The sequence below is a fragment of the Meles meles genome, chromosome 20 (genome assembly GCF_922984935.1).
Source record: "Meles meles chromosome 20, mMelMel3.1 paternal haplotype, whole genome shotgun sequence".
NCBI lineage: Eukaryota > Metazoa > Chordata > Mammalia > Carnivora > Mustelidae > Meles > Meles meles.
Window position 1 is genome coordinate 57,343,207 of NC_060085.1, and position 19,874 is coordinate 57,363,080.

The window sequence follows — 19,874 nt, forward strand, 5'->3', positions numbered from 1 at the left end:
CTCTGTTGAATAAATAAATAAAATCCTTAAATAAAAAGAAAAACTAAACTATGGTGGAAAAAAATCGGAATGTCATAGTGATTGCTTCTGGGAACGGTGCGGGGGTGGGAGGAGTCACCTGAGAAGGAGCGGGAGGGAACCACAGGGGCAGGTCATGTCTCACATCTTGGTAGAGGCTCGGGTTTCACAGGAGGATGTGTTTGTCTGAACTCATGGTGTGGCCCACTTAAGATCTGTGTATCTCACTTTGTGTAAATTTGACCTTAAGAAAAAAGAACCAGGAAGAAATACTGATCTGGAGATAATTATGCGTATCTAAAGCATTTCGAATGAAGTGTGCTGATGCCTGCAACTTACTTTTAAATGCATTGAAAAGTAAGATCAGTTGTTGGATGAGTAGGGGGATGGATTGCTATGCAGTAAGAGAAATGCACCGAAATATTCTTTGCAGAATCTAGGGGATGGGTATGTGGGGTGTCACGGAAATTTTTTCTACATGTTTAGAAAGAAAACAGTAAGATGCTGCTACCCTCCCACGAGAATGGCTTTTTTTTTTTTTTTTTTTTAAATCGTGGGAAATACTGAGTATTGGTAGGAATGCTGTGTAGCTTCTAGTGGCAATATGACTTGATGCATCCATTTTGGGGAAGATATTTGGCAATAATGATGAAGAGTGAAGATACGCGCGGTCCTGTCAGTAAGGATGGAGGACAGACATACCGTACTCTTAGGGGTACACGTAATAGAAATGCTAGAATATATCCAGCCCGGAAAAGATGTACACATGCCGGTTCATAGGTACTGCTATGAGCCCCACCCTGCAAACAACCCAGATTTTTGCAGTAGTATGGGGACATCAGTGGCTGTCTATTCACACAGTGCAATCATACTACAAGTGTGGATCAAAGGTCTACCTCATGCAAAATAGAAGGAGGGCTCTCACCACCAATACTGAGCTCAAGAGGGCAAATACAAAGGGGTTTATGTGTAATGATTCACTGTGGTTAAAATAGGGCAGCCAGCAAAATTAAACTGGTGGTGAAAAGTCAGGTAACAGCGGTTTTCCTTTGGGGAGGGCTAGCAACCAGAAAGATCTATGGGAGATGCAGGGTTATAGGTCATCCTGTTTCTTGATCCTCGATACAGGGTGTGTTCAGTTTGTGGGGAGGGATGGGGAATCACTGTGAATTGTACGCTTATGCTACGTGTATTTTTGGTATGGGAATTAGACTTCATATTTTTAAGTTGAAAAAATTAGATTTTGTATGAAGGCCAGGATGAAGGAAGGGCTGTCAGCCTGTCATGTTTTTGTAGGCAAAGGCAAGTTCACAGTAACCATTTGACTCTCTTCTTACAGGGAGGCTGCAGCCAGGGTCTGAGCACTGCAGTGGGGTCAAGGTGAGAGCAGAGGTCCAGGGCTACACCACACTCCTTGTGAGCTACAGACATGGCCACGTCCACCTGAGTGCCCGGATCACCATTGCTGCCTACCTGCCCCTCAAGGTGAGCCTGGGGTCCCTGCCCTCCACCTCCTCCCCCAATGCGAGTAATTCATTGGCTCTGGCAAATTTGTATTAAAACCCCGATTGGTGAGAATAGCTTTTGGAAGAGCGACCACTCCCTCTTGTCTGAAATCGGGAGGTATGTTGAAGGAGCAGAGCCTCCCCAATGGGAGACAGTGATTGTTAACACACGTGTGGATGATAGGTTCCCTGCAGGGGTCCGGACAGGAAGGCTTCTGGTCCACTCCAGAGCTATCCGGGTCTTGATGGAACCCTGGGATGGCACATGGTGCCGACTCTAGCGTCTGGGAGATGCAGCTCAGGTCTGGATTGTGCTGTCTGCCCTCTGTCAGGCAACCAGCTGGCGTGTGAGTCCCCCTTCGTCCATCTGTGGCCAGAGGCAGCTAAAGCCTCCGCAGCTCAGAGCCCACTGTCTCAGCTTTGACACCGACTCCCTAGTCACCAGCTCTGACACCAACTCTGTGGCATTGGTTCATTTCATTTTCCAGACCTCTCCTTTCCCTGTCTGTAGAATGAGACTAAGACAACACCTAAACAGTAGGGTTGTGGTGAGGAGTAGCAGAGCTAATGAACGAAACGGGCTTGGAACAGTACCTGGAAGGGAGTGAGTGCAGTAGGGTTAGTTATTAACATGTTAATGAAAGAGAACCAGACCTTCTTCCAAGGGGGGTTTGGAAGGGTTCACACAGCAGCTTGCAGAAGGGGGAATGGCAGACATACTGAGAACTTCGCCTCTCACACGGGAGGCCCAGAGTCTGTGAGTTGGCCCCCCCTGCAGGGGAGGGCGAAAGGGTCATCCTCCTGGAGGCCCCCTCCTCTGCCAGCCTCCCAGGCTGGGCCAGTTAAGGCCACATTTCCCTGACATCCAGCATCAGCCTCTAGAACGGCTCTGGTGTCTGTGGTTTGTGGGAACAGGTTTTCTTCCCTCTCTCATCCATTAGAAATGGAGTCAGTGAAGTTAGAGCCTTTTATCTCTGAACCTCTAGCCCTGAGCATAGTGCTTAATACAGAACAGATAACCACCAAGGGTTGGTTTTGTGTTTCTTTTGGGTAATTGACATGGGACATACTAGTTCCGCTGTACAAGGTAATGATTCGTATTTGTATACATTGTGAAATTGTCACCCCAGGAAGTCTAGTCTTACTCTGTCTTACCAACTTTCTTAGTCATAATCTACTCTCTTAGCGACTTTGAAATATGCGACACAGTGTTATTGACTCTAGTCTCCGTGCTGTACAGTACATCGCCAGGAGTTACGTATTTTATAACTGGAAGTTTGTACCCCCTGACTCCCTTCACCCGTTTGCTGCCCCACGCCCCTCCCCAGCAGCCCTGCCACCACCAATCTGTTCTCTGTCTGTGAGCTCTTTTTCTCTTTTATACTACAGTGAGATCATACAGTGTTTGTCTTTCTGTCTGATTTATCTCACTTAGCACACTGCCCTCAAAGTCCAGCCATGGTCTTGCCCATGGTAGGATATCTTTCTTTTTTATGGTTGAAAAATATTCCTGTGTATGTGTGTGTATCACATTTTCATCCATTCATCTGTTGCTGAACCCTTAAGTTATTTCCATACCTTGGCTGTTGTAAATAATGCTGCAAGAAACAGGGGAGTGCAAATATCTTTTCGAGTTAGTGTTTTCATTTCCTTTGGTTAAATACCTGGAAATGGGTATTTTTTGAGAAGGGTTGTTTTATTTAGAATCAATGAGTGTGCACCTGTGTCCAGACTTACTAGCCAGGACGGAAACCAACATCTCCCTTAGCTCTCCCCACCCCTCCCCTCCACTGCCAAAATCTATATGAACACCTTTTCTGCACCAGTCCTTGCTCTGAAACTTAGGAATGCACAGTACAGAGAACACACAGAAGGGGCATCTGGGTGGCTCAGTTGGTTAAGCGACTGCCTTTGGATCAGTCCATGATCCCAGAGTCCTGGGATCGAGTCCTGCATCGGGCTCCCAGCTCCATGGGGAGTCTGCTTCTCCCTCTGCCCTTCTCCCCCTCATGCTCTCGCTCTCTCTCAAATGAATAAATAAAATCTTAAAAAAAATAAAACACACAGAAATCCTTGTCCTCATGAACAGACATGCTGGCAGAGACAGTAATAAACCAGTGCTTCCCATGGAAAAAGTGAAGTAGGAGAGGGCGATAGGGAGGGTAAGGAAGGGGGAGGGTGGCAGTTTAAAAATAGGAAGTCAGGATCCCCTTCCTGATCAGGAAGCAGGGGTAGGGCTCAGAAAACAGGGTTCCAGAGATGGGCAACCTTCTTGAAGAACCCTGCCACAGCCTCAGGTGGAGTTTCTTTAGGACCCTGGGGAGGAAGTTCCACAGGGCTCTTCCTTGGTGCTTGCTCCAAATGACCAGACACCGTATTTAACTGGGGCGTGTGGCTGAAGTATCAGAGGCAACCGACTGAGCTCACTGTCCCAAGGTGAGATTAAGTGTGAAGAAAATATGGACATGTTCCCTATCGAGGCTTCCTGACTGGACATATTATAGGAGAAGGATATAGGTCTCTTCTTCTCTTTTTTTATCTTTTTTCTGTCTTGATAACAATTAAGATGAAGTTTATTTACATATAACAAAATCCAAAACTGTGGCTTAGCCAGTATAGAGGGTTTATTTCCCTTTCACATGAGAGCCTTCACATGGGGCTAGTGTGGCAGCTCCATAGTCACCAGGGCCTCAGGTTTCTATCTTTCATCATTCTAGTACATTGCTTTCATCCTCACGTTTGCCTTATAGACTAAAATGGCTGCTGGAGCTCCAGCCATCACATCTGCATTCTGTGTAGCTAGAAGGGGAAAGGGCTCTCCTCCCAGCTGAGGTAGTTTTTTCTAGTAACCTCGTCAGAAGTTTAAAGGAACAGTTTCTACCTCATTGTCCAGAACTTAATCTGTTGGGCATGTCTATCTTCAACAGAGGCTGGGAAATATTTTAGCTGGACAATTACCTACACTAACAAAATGGGGTCCTTTCTCTAAGGAAGAGAGCAGTGTAGAAACTGGGAAAGCAACATTCAATGACTGTTTGCTTGTCCATTCACCAGTTTACTCTGCAAATCACCTCTGAGTAAGGTACACAGTTGGTACCTGACCCAGGCTGGGGAGACAGAGATGCAGGGAGAAGTCCCACACTGTGCCCTGGCGGGCCACCAGTCTGTGGGGAAGGCAGGTGCTCAGATAACTTCAGTGAACATGGTAGAGGGAACGAAGAGCTCCAAGGGGGCAGGTCACTGCTGAACACAGAAGTAGAAGGAAGGCCTGCTTTGCAGGGAGTTTGGCTGATGAGTGCACTCGAAATCGTGTATCTCAGGTGATATAGGAGGCCGTGAAATCTTCCTGGGTCAGATCAAGGAGGTGTTTGAATGCTGGGTTGGGGTGGGTATTTATTCTCTTCTTACCTAGCAGTGGACAGCTGGTGAAGGTCGGGGAAGGACAAAATCAGGTCCACATGTAAGATGGGACTTACATGCCCTGCCCCCCGAAATACATGGTAACCCCCTCTATTTGGACCTTGGAGGGGCTCCTGTTTGCTGGCTACCTCATCCTTTCCACAGTCAGCACCCCAGTTACAATTCGGCTTCTGTCTGCTATAAGGATTGGCATCCTTCAATCTACCAGCAGATTACCGCCTGGGAGTCCCTGCTGCCTGGGTCTGGGGACCCCACCTGGCTCTCCATTCCCACAGTGTCAGTATGACTGAACGTGACGATCTCTGAGCCTCTGGGACAGCCAGGTGCAGTGGGGCCCTGAGTTCTGCCCACCCCACCTCTCTCTTTCTATCTCTTGATCCTGGACCCAGCGTGAGCATTCCTGCGAGTGCGCGCCTGGATGCCGGCTGCTGGAAGTGTAGGCTGTCTGTGCTGAGGGCCTCCTGATGTCTAGACTCACCCTCTTGTTCTGCAAACCAGGTTCCCAAGGCCCCAGAGTCGGGGTCTCATCTGAGGTGCAGGGGCTCTCTCCTCTCTGGCCTGGCCAGTTCAAATACCTGTGCCTTCATAGCCTCCGAGGAACCTATACGATTTATGGGTGTCCTTCATTAGCTGGGCTGATTATTAACCTTTCTTCCTGTCACAGGATGCTGTGACACGTTTATGCCTGAGTGGGAAGAGCATTACACGTGAAGGTGATAATTCATTGTTCTCCAGCTGTTAATTACAGGCCACGTGGTGCCTTTACCCCATCTTTCCCTTTGGACTGGCCGAGGAAAAAAAAGTCCTTTGGCCACATTTACAGTGACCTGCTTTGCCTGCAGCGAAGTTTTGCTGGTTGTAGCATTGAGACTTGGGGAAGAACAGAGCACTGGACTTGGAACAGACTGGGTGAACCTGGATACGTGGTTTCACTTTGCTGGGATTCATGCTTTCCATCTGTAAAATGGGGATGACAGTTAATAATGATGGTTGGTAACAGCAGGGGCCATTTATCGAGCATGCGCAAGACATGTACCTCAGGGCTTTTGTTCACATGCCCTTGAATCTCTACAGCAATCTTGTGAGGCTTGGGTTCTTGTTGTGCCATTTTACTGGATGGGGAGACTGAGCCTTATAGAAGTTAACCTGCTTAAGGTCGCACAACTGGCCAGTACCAACTTCATTCTAGTTGTGGGGACCGAGAAACATAATCACATGGAAAATGGTGGCAGGGAGTGAGAAGGGTGGTTGAGCTGGGAAAAGAGGTAGCCGGGGACAGGAGGTTCTGTCTGAAGGAGTCAGAGAAGGCATCTCCGAGGAGGTGAAGTCTGAGCAGAGGCCTGAGTGGTGCAGGCCAGGAGGCTGTCTTGAGGAAGAAAAACGAAGGCCCTGATGGTGCTTTGGCCATTCATGTGCAGGAAAAGGGCTCTTTTGATGGTTTCGAGACCTGGGCTCACAAGCAAGGTAGAGTCTGTGGCTGGGGCACCCCAGGTTTTTTGAAATTGCACGTGTGTGTGTACGCACATGCGTACACACATGTGCATGGAGGGAGGCCTGGAGAACTGATACCCAATTAACAAATTCAGGAAAGTGTCCATATTGCAAAAAAACAAACAAAAAAGTTCAAAGGACAGAATTCTCATTGACAAGTGATGCACTTTCTTTGCTAAGGGTTTAGTGTAAGTACCCAGCCCAGAGAACCTGGGCCCAACAGGCACAGGTCATGTCACCTTGCCCTCCTGCCTCCATCTTGGAGGGTATGTGGGTCTTAAACCTGTCACTCAGGTCAGACTCCCCGTCCATATGGAGGAAGATGGCCGCTTGCTGGGACACGGCTGCAGGTGACAGCCGAGAAGCCATCAGTCTGTACCTGTGAGGACTTGAAGCTCTCGGCAGTTGGGGGATGAGAACCTAGCCACCATGGGGGTGTGAGCATGGAAGGACCTGGGTGGAGGATTAGGGGCCCTGGTGAGTGCCTGGGTAGACTGGAGTCTATACTGACCGTCCAGTCTTCGTGACAACCCAGCAATACATTCTGGGCTCTACCTACAGAGGGTCTGAGATCGGATGTTCTGCCCAGAGCGGCACGAAAACTCAGGGCTTTATGGATTCCAGGAGAGTAGAGCTTGGGGAAGCGGGACCGGATGTAATTCTGGATGCTCTAGGCAGTAAACCGAAGACACGCTCAAGGTGTGTTAACAGTGGCCTCCCCGCTGCCAGCATGCTGGCCATTCTGAGCTAGAGGTGGCCCTGCCCATGTGGATGCCAGTCTCTGGCAAACGTTACACCTGTGTGTATCCATGCCCACAGCAGACATTGCTAATCGATCCTGGCATCCTTTTTTGCCTGATGCTGATTCCACCTTCAGAACCAGTCCCCCTTCCCCCATCTTGCCAGCTGTTGCAAGCCTGTCAGGGTAACAGGTATTTGCAATGCTTGCTGAAAATGTTGGGGATCATGAGAGGTCAAGGGATCCTTGAGGCCAAGAGTAGGGGACTGGTGCAGGTTCCGTCACTGCAGCATTGCGGTGACCAATTCTTCAGACTGATCTGTTTCCCTTTCTTCTCGATTTTAGGGTTTGCTTTCGGTTGATAGTTTTTCTCTTTAATTTTAATGCATATGTAAGTTGTTTATGTGGTTCCAAAGTTAAACCTGTCTTAGGAGGATCCTTGCAAGTCTTGCTTTCACTTCCCTTTAGGGAAGTTACACATGGACTTCTGACTGCCTGGTGGGTCAACAGCTCGAACCCCGGCATTGTTCAAGGGTCAGCTGTGCGTACAAATATTGAATAGTTACACTATACCCCTGAAACTAGTATAATGTTCTATGCCAATTATACCTCAAGAAAAAGTAAATTTTTCCTAAAGGGTGCACGTTTCTCTACTGACTCACCAACAGAGCATGTGCTCAAACCTCCTAGATTTTTTGCTAATCTCATGGTTAAGGGTTTTACCCGTGATTTTACAGAAGAGGCAAATCCGTTTACCTCCCACCACCGCCCCCCACCACCAGGCAGTGTATCAGAATGGGCACATAGTTCTTCTCAGAACACTCATATGCCTTTGGATCTTGATGACAAACCGCAGTGGTGCTGTCAATGAGCAGACCAAGTTCCACGGAAGGGTTGCGGTTTGTCTGACCTCCGCGGGGTCAAGTCGGTGGCAGGGCGAGGACTCCCGTGCACATGAATGCTGACTTTCCTTCACCCCACCCCCCAATAGGCTGTGGATCCCTCCTCTGTTGCCTTGGTGACCCTTGGCTCCTCAAAGGAGATGCTGTTTGAAGGAGGTCCCAAACCCTGGGTCCTCGAACCTTCCAAGTTCTTCCGGAACATCACCTCTGAGGACACGGACAGCATCAGCCTGGCTCTCTTTGGGCCCTCTACCTCCCGGAATTACCAGCAACACTGGATCCTCGTGACCTGCCAGGCCTTGGGAGAACAGGTGAGAGGGCAGCCATCCCTAGACCCATCTTGTCCAGAAGGAGGGGTGTAAAATCCCCTTCCCTGAGTACTCTGCTGTGTGCTTACAGCGCCATTTCCCAGACAGGCAAACTGAGGATCAGTGGGATAGGCAGGTTGACCCCTGCCAATACAGGACAGCTTTGCTAGAGCTAGCTAGTTCTGGCTCCCTTTCCACTACTGGGTGACTTCTCTCCCTGGGCTTCATCATTGCCTGCCACCAAACTGGGGGATGGGACAAAACCTGGTGGGGGGTTACAGTCAGAGGCAGCCAGAGTCAGGCAGATGGTATAAATGAGCCCAGGTTTTGCAGATCTTTTCAGTGTTTCAGGATAAGCCAGGAATCCCGATATTTTTTTCTGCAAAATCCTTCCATTTTTATTGCAATGCTAAAAAACAGAGAAATTCGGAGACTGAAAGACTGAACCCAACACGTCGGTGATCTGAGCTCTCATGGGGATGGTGTGGGCTAAAGAGAGCGGCAGCTCACCTATCCAGGCCTCCTGTGCCTGCCACTCCAGAGGCTCAGGGCCCAGTGCTCATTTTGCTCATAGTAAGGACATAGCCCACAGGGTACCCCAGAGCCGGGAAATCAAGAGCAAGGTGGGAGGCCAGCAGAGATCAAGAGAGCTAGGAGAGAGCCCGTGTCTTTAGGGAAGTGGAGAACGTTAGGGAAATGGAGAATGCCCTTGCACGCGCAGTAGCGCAAAGGATGTCAGTTGCTGTTAGAACACACGCGCTCACATCACCCGAGGTACACTTACAAAGCTTGCCCAAACCCAGACAGCCTTGGTGTGGATGGAGAAGATGCACAGTGAAAGGCCCTGATTCCCACTGGCTTTGTTTTGTATTTTTTTTTTAATTAATAAGAAAACTTTTTTAAAAAATTAAATAAGAAAAATAAATAAATAAGAATAAACTTAGTCCGGAAGGAAATGAGAAGTTTCTCCTCCCTGGCTTGGCGTCCTCATCCATGTCCCCACTGGGCCATAGGACTTGGTCCTCTGAGCAGAGGCCCCTCCGGGATCCTCCCACTCCGTGCCCTGTGCCTCTCACTTCCTTGGGGCATTGCGGTGGAGGCGGGGGGCCTACAGGTCAGCATGGAAACCACCCTTTTCCTGCCCTGTGGTCAGGAGGTGTGAGGGGCTCTAGGATCGGACCACTCGGTCCTACGACAGTATCATGTCTTTTGAGGGGCCGAAGGTGCTCCCTTGGCATGGGTCATTCGCGGGGGTGCTTGCAAAACTCAGGCCTGGCCAACAGACACATGAAAAAGTGCTCCACGTCACTCGGCATCAGGGAAATACAAATCAAAACCACAATGAGATATCACCTCACACCAGTCAGAATGGCTAAAATTAACAAGTCAGGAAATGACAGATGCTGGCGAGGATGTGGAGAAAGGGGAACCCTCCTACACTGTTGGTGGGAATGCAAGCTGGTGCAACCACTCTGGAAAACAGCATGGAGGTTCCTCAAAATGTTGAAAATAGAACTACCCTATGACCCAGCAATTGCACTACTGGGTATTTACCCTAAAGATACAAACATAGTGATCCGAAGGGGCACGTGTACCCGAATGTTTATAGCAGCAATGTCTACAATAGCCAGACTATGGAAAGAACCTAGATGTCCATCAACAGATGAATGGATCAAGAAGATGTGGTATATATACACAATGGAATACTATGCAGCCATCAAAAGAAATGAAATCTTGCCATTTGCGACGACGTGGATGGAATTAGAGCGTATCATGCTTAGTGAAATAAGTCAATCGGAGAAAGACAACTATCATATGATCTCCCTGATAAGAGGACATGGAGAAGCAACATGGGGGGGTAGGGGGATAGGAGAAGAATCAATGAAACAAGATGGGATTGGGAGGGAGACAAACCATAAATGACTCTTAATCTCACAAAACAAACTGGGGGTTGCTGGGGGGAGGTGGGATTGGGAGAGGGGGAGCGGGCTATGGACATTGGGGAGGGGAGGCGAACCATGAGAGACTATGGACTCTGAAAAACAACCTGAGGGTTTTGAAGGGTCAGGGGTGGGAGGTTGGGGGAACAGGTGGTGGGTGATGGGGAGGGCACGTTTTGCATGGAGCACTGGGTGTTGTGCAAAAAGAATGAATACTGTTACGCTGAAAAAAAAATAAATAAATAAAAAGGGAAAAAAAAAAAAAAAAAAAAAAAAAAAAACTCAGGCCTGGGCTTGACTTCTGAGTTCCCAGGCTAAACTAGACTTCAGCTTCCTTCTTCTGTTGCCTCTCTAATGGTGGCTTCTGCAGCAGCCAAGTGAACTTCTCTCCAAGAGAAGGACAGCATACAGGCTAAAGGCCCTCACACAGCCTCACAGGCCGGAACCCCACAGCCTGTTGTCTGGTCCGTCTGCCATGCAGCTCTCTGTCAGCGCACTCCCTCCCAACACCTGTACCCCTTTGTAATGGATCTTCCAAGTCTATGTGGGCTCCTCATTTGAAAACCCACAAGCTTGGGAATTTGCCCTACAACTCTGGGGTCTTCGGAGGGTCCCAGCAAGCTGGGAGGCCTCACTGCTCCCCGTCCTCCCTGGGTCACAGAGCAGGCAGTGGTTGGGCCAGCATTTGTAGAGGGCCCTAGAGCCCCTGTCCAAAGGCCTCTTGCACACTGAGAGAGCCCTCTCCCACACATACGTCCCTGGCCCTTTGTAGGCTGGTGGTGCAGGTCTTTTTTTTTTTTTTTTTTTTTTAAAGATTTTATTCATTTATTTGACAGACAGAGATCACAAGGAGGCAGAGAGAGAGGAGGAAGCAGGCTCCCTGCTGAGCAGAGAGCCCAGTGCAGGGCTCAATCCCAGGACACTGGGATCATGACTGGAGCCGAAGGCAGAGGCTTAACCCACTGAGCCACCCAGGCGCCCCTGTGGTGCAGGTCTTATCTGCCCGTTTTACAGGGCAGCAGCCTGAGTCCAAGGGAGCTGGCTCATGAGGCCAGGCTCACAGTGGAACAGGCACGCAGACTCTGACTGCTCCTCTGTTCTGCCAAGGTCATCGCCCTCTCAGTGGGGAACAAGCCCAGTGTCACCAACCCCTTCCCTGCACTGGAGCCCGCCGTGGTGAAGTTCGTCTGCGCCCCGCCCTCCAGGCTCACCCTGACCCCCGTCTATGCCAGCCCGCAGCTCGACCTGTCGTGTCCGCTGCTGCAGCAGAACAAGCAGGTGGTAAGTGAGCAGTGCTCGGGGAGGGTAGCAGGTCCATGCCGCGCCCTCACCTCCATGCTCAGTGGCCCCTGCTTGGGTCCTGCTCCTGGCCGGCTTTTACATATCAGAGGGTTGGGGGCTGAAGACCCAGAGAGGTGAGGGGCTCACCTAAAGTCCAAGTTGCTCGCGACAATGCCAGGTGGAGGTAGGGCGCCTCTGGTCCCAGGCTCGGCTTCCCCTCTCTCTGCGCGGCACTTGGCAGCTGGTAAAATCTCATCATCTTCAGTGACTTGGGGGCGTTGAGGTGGGCCTTTGGTCTGTGGGTGGCCAGTGTGTGTATGGTCAGAGGGGAGACTGCTGCAGCTTTCTCCATGGGTGAGGGGAACGTAGGGAAGCCGTGTTTCAAATGTACACATGGGAGGGGAGGAAAATCTTTGGGGATTGCTCTGACAGGCAGGGATGGAAGATGAACCCCACAGGTCTGGTCCTCCTGGGGTTGTGGCCAGTCTAGCCCTCTACCCCAGGACATCCAGAGGCCGGAGTGACAGATACAGAGGACTCTGGAGCCCTCCTGTTCAGGCTCAGGGGCACCAACAACCTCCCGGCCAGCCCCAGCCCCCAGGCCCTTCTCAGAGGCAGAGACCCGGCCGGCAGCTTTTCCTTCCTTCTTCAACATGTGTTCATCCAACACCTTCTGTGTGCCGGGTGCAGAGTCCTGGGTTCGAGAATACAGAGTACTCAGGACAGGTGAGGCACCTAGAGGGGACAGGAGACCAGGAGGCCCATGGATAGCAGACGAGCAGGACGAAAGGTGGGGATTGCTGTGGCGTGAGGAAGACAGGGTACGATCCCTACCAGCAGAGGCCACTTCAGATGGGGCCACGAAAGGCCTCTGTCAGGAGGACACTACCATGTCAGGCCCCATGGTCAGGAGATGCCAGCCCAGAAGGGCTGAGGTAAGGGTATCCCAGGCAGGTAGAATGGCAGTGCAAAGGCCCTGAGACTAGCCTAGGGTCTCTGTGTTCCTGCTGCCCACACGGTAATCAAAACAGTTGTGCCAGGAACTCTCACCTGTGTGCCTCATTGCCCATTGCCAGGAACATCTGGGCAGCCAGGCTTGTTGGATCCCATTCATGGCTTTGCCCACGAGGCCTGGAGGTGGGCAGAGTCCCAGAGGAAGAACCTAGATCTGCCCACTCCCATGTTTTCCGTGCTTCCTCTATGGCCCCTGCGGCTGGTTCTTTCCTCCCAGCCCCAGCCTTACGATCAGCCCCAAGGCGTGTCCAGCTGCCCTCTCCCTTGGTGGCTTCTGAGGGGCCCTGTGTCTCCTGGAGCCACCTCTAGGGATAGGACCCTCTTACCTCTTTGCTGTTTGCCTGGAGAGGACTCAGTGCCTAGCCTTTGTGCACACAACGGAAGTGCACACAACGGAAGCTTTCTGAAGCTATTTACGTGGGTAGCCTATCCCAGCGGGAGAGGAGATTTGGGGTTTGGCTCCCCTGTGGGTAAAGGAGAACAGCTTTGTGTCTGGCCAAAGTCACATTTCTTTGCAGCTCCGTGGGGGTCCCCAACTCCAGTGTCTAGGACTCAGGAATAGCTCTGCCTGTCTGGCGTGTAACTCTGCCTCTCGGCCCCTGCATTCCCTGCAAGCCTGGGTGACTTGTCTTCCTGCTGTCCTGGCGGGCGTCTCCTTTCTCTCAGGCTTTCTGGATTGCTCAGCTCTGAGGTTCTGGGCCATGGGAGCCCCTCTGTTTCCCCCGATGCTGGTCCCTTTAAGGGTCACTGCCTTAACAGCATTCAGCACAAAGGGAGGGTTCTTTGTGCCCAGCCTCGGTGCACTCTCCTGCCTCCCCCACTGCTGGCCAAGTGGTACCCCCCCTGTGGTTCCTCTCGACAGGTGAGGCTCTGGGGGCTTGTCACCTTGAAGCCACATTCACCCCTAGCCCAGGCCTGGGTGTCGGTGGCAGGGAGCAGGTGGCTGTCGTTTCCAAGCTGAAAATCTGTGTATCCGGGACTTAATTCTTCTCCCTGATTTGACGGGTTTTTGAGATGGGTGTCCTGAAAGCTTCACATCTTAAATCACTTTCATGTATTTATTTAGCACATTATCCCTGAAGAATATAGTCAGGTGAAGTCCAGACTCTTCTGGAAAACCTGGCCTGTTGGTCCCCTGGGTGTGAGGCCAGGAGTCAGTCAGCAGCTGACATCAGTAGGGACTGACAACTGGGGCTGGATCCCTCCTTGAAGGACCCTGATGACAGTGGTCTTCTAGGGTTGTAGGGGACAACTGTGGGTGGACCGAAGGTGTTCAAAGCAGGAAATGTTACCCTTTTTACCTTATTCTCTGCTTAGACCTGGCCGGCAGCTTCCCATTCCCCTAGAGCAAAAGCCAATCCCTTTCTGTGACCACCAATCCCTGAGTCCAGGCCCCTGTTAATGTCCCTTCCACCTGCTCCCCCGTACTGGGACACCCTGTCATGCCACGAGCACCCCAGAACACGCCCTGTGTGCGCCCCCAACTTGCTGTTCCCTCTGGCTTGGCTTCACTCCTGTGTTCCCAGGCCTCCCTCCCTGCCTCCTTCACTTCTTTATTCAAATGCTACTCCTTGGAAGGGTGTCCTCAGCCTTTAGAACCTACCCAAAGTTTTTCCCTTCCCTCAACATTTTATATTCTGGCTCTCTTCTCCCCCTGCCCCCAAGCTCTTACCATCATCCAGTGCCGTAGAATTTGCATGTTTATTTCCTTCTTTGTGAGTCTCTAGAAGAGCACTACTTGGGGTAGGAGGTCAGTAATGTGATGGACAAATGAACACAGGAATGAGCATCCCATGCCCATGTCCCTGTGTCTTCTGCCCCCCCCTTTTTAAGATTTTATCATTTATTTTGACACAGAGGAGAGAGAGAATGAGTGCATAATCAGGGGAGTGGCAGAGGGAGAAGCAGTCTCCCACTGAGCAGGGAGCCCGATGCAGGGCTCGATCCCAGGACCCTGGGAGCATGACCTGAGCTCAAGGCAGATGCTTAGCCGACTGAACGACCCAGGTGCCCCTCTGCCCCTGACTCTTGCAGGGTCAAATGCCTGGAGAAGCCAGGTGGGGTGCTGCTGAAGGAAAGGGGCCAGGGGTAGGGGACAGGGATGCTAACCTGGAGAGCAGGCACTCCTTTGCAGGACAGCCTGCCCCCCTCAGCTCCAGCCCCTTCAAGCCCAGGCTGGCCAAACCTTTTCATTTTCAAAGAAAAAACCAGGCCAGGCAGATCGATGGGCATCTTCCTTGTCTTCACACTCTGGGCACCTGCCAAGTGAGCTGTGTCTGGCCGTCTGTTGGCTGTGACCTCGGGGTCAGCGTGGGGCTGTCTTTCTTGACGGAAGGATGACAGTCAGGTTGCGGAGCATTGCTCTGAATGGGCTTGTGCGTGCCATAGATCTCACTCGTCAGGAAATAATGGACCTCAGAGACAGGATCACTGGCCCATCCATCAGGCCTGGTGTTGCGGAGCTGTGAGCTGCACAGGCACGGCCCCTGCGATTTCTGATCTCACTAGGGGACCTTGAGAAAGATATATCTGTGCCATGCATTCCCGGGTGCAGTATCAATTTAATTTTATACCTCTCCAAAGCCAAAGGCCACCCAAGATGTGTTTGCAGAGTAAATTATGGGCAAGGCCAGACACCGGAACGCAGCTGAACAGTCAGAGTGACAAAGTGGAACCAGACTCCGGCCTGACCCCAGCCCTCGGCTCTGGTCATCCTGCGCTCAGCTCACTGCGGCTGAGCCCCGTTGCGCGCCAGGATGACTGATGACCCGGGGCATGTGTGGAGCCCTCGCTCGACCGGTACTCTGCGGAGAGGCCACACAGGGGAGGCCGCAGACTCACAGGGGAGGCCTGTGGGCTTTAAAATCAGACCAGCAGAGTTCCACCCCAAAACCTGTGTGACCTTGGGGAAGCTGCTGGATGTCTCTGAGTCTCAGCCTTCCTGTTTGTTAAAATGAGGATAATGTTGCCCCAGATGCCCGTTGGAAGGATCCAAGTGTGCTTGGCACAGGGTGTTAATGTCCTTCCCTGGGAGCACGGTGGTGGGGAGGGGGGAGGCATTAGTTCTCCACCCGGGTTGCTTCTACAGGAAAGAGAAAATGCTGCTACTCATCCCTGCCCAGAGTCAGCAGCTGCTGGGTGGAATCCAGACTTGTTACAAGATCCTTTGCATCCCTGGGGGTTTGTGCTGACCTGGGTTTAAAATTTGCTGTATGCTTTGGCTCGGTGTCATGTAGGGGAGAGAAAGCTAGAAGGGCCTGGGGAGGAACCTTCCTGGCACCAGTCGGAAGTTTGGGGTGGTCTCAGTCCGGATAGGCGAGGCTAGGCTGCGGGAACAAGCACCCCCAGATCCCACGGCCTTCCCACAGCAGTTCATTTCTTCCTTGCACCGCCCATGCATCACGGTGGGGCGGGGGGGGGGGGCCCGGCTTTGTGTCACTGCTCTCTTCCTTCCGAGACATAGTGGGACATAGTGGGAACCCCCTATGGGAACCCCCCCAGGTGGAATGTGGCCAAAGAGAAGGAGAGCCTGGCAGGTCGCTTTGCCCTGGAGGTGTTCTAAGTCAGTTTCTGCCTTTCACCGGTCAAAGCAAGTGATCTGGTCCCTCCTAACTGCAGGGGCCAGAGAAGTTGAGCCCTGCTCTCTGGACCCATGGCTGCTGGAGAACCAGACACACTGGTAACTACCGCGCATGACTGCCCATTTCCAGACTTGCTCATTTGTTTCGGTGAGCCGGGCTCTTGAAAAGGGTATGACCCTTATTTAAAACAGGGTCCTGGGAGGTGGGTTCTGCTGCGGTGCCCACTTTACAAATGGAGAAACTAAGTCTCTGGGAGGTGGGCAGCTTGCCTGGATGGTGAGAGGCCGAGGTTTGAGTCCAGGCAGTAGAATCTGGATGTCTATGTGCTTAGGGTCCCTGCTTTGCTTCCTGCCCCGCCTACCCCTTTGCCATCCGGGCAGGGAGCAAAGGGGATGAACCAGCCTCTGGGAGGAATGAGGCCGACTTGACATGGGTTCCAAGGGGTTGATTTGCTCAGGGAGCCAGAGGTAACGGTACAGTGGCTGTAATTCAGGGTTTGGAACTGAGCCCTGACGGTGTACCACTCATTTGCCAAGTCGCCTTTGATTTGTTCCTTTTCTTCCCCGGGACCCTGTTCCTCACCCTTAATATGGCAGCTCCCATCTCCTTGGGATATTTAAGGATCAGGTGAGAACCTGGCTCTGAAAGGAGCTTTGCAGGCTGAATGACTGGGACATTTCGGATGTTGTAACTGGTGTTCTTGTTAAACCCTTGGGGGCGGTCGTCTTGGAGGGGCTGGGCTGGGCGTGCATGGGGCAGAGAGGAGGTGGCAGGGATTTGGGAAAGTAAGGCCAAAGAGGAAGTAGAGCAGCCTGGCCAAGGTGCTGGTGGGAGGCTGTGGGCTCTAGGGTGGGGTCTCCTGACCTTGGCGTTCTCAACATTTTGAACCAGATCCTTCTTGAGGTTGGTCCTATGCTTTGTGGGGTGTTAGGCCACATCCCTGACCCCTAACCTTTACCTACCCGTTGCACCCCCTGCCCCGTCCCCATTGTGATCATCAAAAAGGCTTTCAGACATTGCCAGGATCACCCTTGGGGGAACAAATGTTTCCCCCCTCAAGGGGGACCATGGGCTGGAGTGAGAGGCCAGGTTGGACAGAGCTATGAGGCATCTTGATGGCGGGCAGCGCAGTGAGTGACTTGCCCCCTCACTCTCCCCAGGCCCCAGGGAGCCCCGAAGGCAGCCAGCCAGGTCTAGGGTGCCCCGCACGGTCAAGAGCAAATGTGCCTGGTTCTGGGCATGGCCGGGATGCGAGATTTCTGCCCCTTGCAGGTTCCAGTCTCCAGCCACCGCAACCCCGTGCTGGACCTGGCCGCCTATGACCAGCAGGGCCGCAGATTCGACAACTTCAGCTCTCTGAACATCCAGTGGGAGTCGACCAGGCCCCTGCTGGCCAGCATCAGGCTGGAGCTGCCCATGCAGCTAGTGGCCCAGGACGATGGGAGCGGCCAGAAGAAGCTGCACGGTGAGCCCAGGTTGGGAGACAGGGGTAGTCTGCTGACCCAGGCCAGGAGGACAGAGTGTAGTGAGACCCCAGATGGATGGGAGGGACGCTGAAGGAGGGCTGGCGGCAACTATGGACCCCACTGGATCACTTTTTCAGGGATGGGCAGACAAACTGAGGCTCAGGGCAGGGGATTCTCACATCCCAGCTGGTCCAGATCAGCCAGCCTCCCAAACCAGTGCTGCTCCCCGAAGCCGCGCCGAACTTGGCTCCATGGGCCTGGTAACTCATACGGTGCATACAGTTTAAACCAACTTGGTCATGTATTTTTAGGACCAGAGACTTAAACTGCAAGAAGGAGGGAGGGGCTGCTTCCCTGGCAGCAAGGGGGCAAAAACCCAGCATCTGTTCTCCTCTCCCCGGACTCAGGCTTGCAGGCCATCTCGGTTCACGAGGCATCGGGGACCACGGCCATCTCCGCCACCGCCACCGGCTACCAGCAGTCGCACCTCCGCATGGCCAGAGTGGAGCAGCCGGTATCTGCCCAGGCCCCGGGCAGGGAATGGTTCCCCCAACCCCGCCCCACTGCTCCTGCTCACATCCTGCCCACTGTCTGAGCGTCCGAAGCCCCCTGAGCTTGCTCCATTCACCATCCCACACCCAAATCAAATGCCATGGGCTCACATGAACTGGGGTGCCTTCCTGCTGGCCTCCTGCCTCCAACACCCCTATCCCCCAGGCCTGGCACTCAGACAGCTGCGGGGGGGAGTCCAAATTAAAGGCATTCTGGCCCCGGCCCCTCATGGCCCCTGCATACAGCTTTGGGAGCCCTCAAGCTCATCTGTCCTGCCTCTTCTCCTGCAAGACCCTGACCTCACATCCCACCTGGATGTGCCTCAGGGGTTTGGGCCTCCATGACTTTATACCCAGAGTCCCCGCTGCCTGGAACACCATCCCCCCCGCTTCCCTTCACTCCTCCCCAGCTGGTGGCCTCCTGCTCATTAGTCCCAGCCATACTGTCAGCCTGTCTGTGGAGCAGTCCCTGAGCCTGGGCACTGAGTAGCTGCCCCCACCCCCAGCCTGGTGTAGACGACCCCCACCCCCATACACACAGTTGCCATGATCCACATACACTTGGGTCAAGGCCGGTTGAATCTTCTCTCCCCACCCTAGCATCTCATGGGCCGCCCATAGAGGCACGGCTTGTGGACAGCAAGGAAGGGCATATTGGGGGGCATGAGAAGCAGAGTGGTCTTACCTGGATGATCCCCACCCCATGGTGAGGGAGGGGCAGCAGTCGACTTGGGTTTCATATAGGGTGAAGGCAGCAGATGGTGGCTGGAAGGAGGAGGTGGGACTGAGTTCCAGGAGACCCTAAGTGCCAAGATGAAGAGCTTCAAGGTTCCTTCTGGGTAGTGGGGAGCAAGGGAAGCATTTGAAGGGGGTGGAGCCCCAGCGGGAGCAGCACTGAGGCTGGCCTGGGGGGAGGTAGCTTCCCCCTCAAGGAGGACACCTGTATGCCCCTGGTGGCTCAAGTTTTGGGTCATCTGTTCCCACCTGTACAGGGAGTCCCTTGGCTGTGGGCAGCCTCACGGGCCTCCCCCTTCCGGGCCTCACCACTTAGGCTCTTTGGCCTGTGGGCTTTTCTCTAGTGGTAACTGCCCTTAACCTTCACTTCCTTGGTGTCTGCTCACCTGCGAGTCCCCCCACCCCCGCCGCCTCCAAACTGTCCTTTACTGCCTTGGCAACCCACCCTAAGCTCTGACACAGGCCATTCATTTGCTTTCCCTTTTAATCCTGGCCTTAGATTCAATTCACATCATTGCCAGGGGCATTTGTTGGACCCCTAGGGCTAGCACAGTGCTGGGCACAGGGGAGGAGCTCGAGCACGAGGACACGGGTGGGTCCGAGCTGGGTCAGGTCCAGCAGTCTCCCTGAGGGCCATGTGGCCGAATCACATACTTGGAAATGTGCGCCACCTGAGGGAGTGAGGGGCAGTGCTCGTTCCCTTGTGAGCCCACTGTGACGACGCCCCCTCCACTCAGCCCCTTTGCTGCTTACCCGAGCCCCGGCCCCTTACACATGGCTCCACAGCTGGTCATTTGCTATGTGTTCCCGCTTTCTTGGTGAGGGGAGGTATGAATTGCCCGTTTCATGGGGCCTGGAAGGTGGAGTAGGGTGTAGGCCTGTATAGAATCATCGGATGTCTCAAAGGGATGTGGCCTCTTGGC

The 19,874-nt window shown here is 52.8% G+C and overlaps 1 protein-coding gene across 1 annotated transcript in view; it reads left to right on the plus strand.

The window, feature by feature from the left end:
- Window positions 1-19,874, plus strand: part of NUP210 (nucleoporin 210) — a 104,804-nt gene that overhangs the window by 46,006 nt on the left and 38,924 nt on the right. Inside the window, exons 14-18 of the mRNA XM_045990659.1 lie at window positions 1,358-1,503; window positions 8,165-8,386; window positions 11,431-11,604; window positions 17,472-17,664; window positions 18,073-18,179. Of these exons, the coding sequence (XP_045846615.1) occupies window positions 1,358-1,503; window positions 8,165-8,386; window positions 11,431-11,604; window positions 17,472-17,664; window positions 18,073-18,179 (842 nt within the window). The remainder of the gene's footprint in view (window positions 1-1,357; window positions 1,504-8,164; window positions 8,387-11,430; window positions 11,605-17,471; window positions 17,665-18,072; window positions 18,180-19,874) is intronic.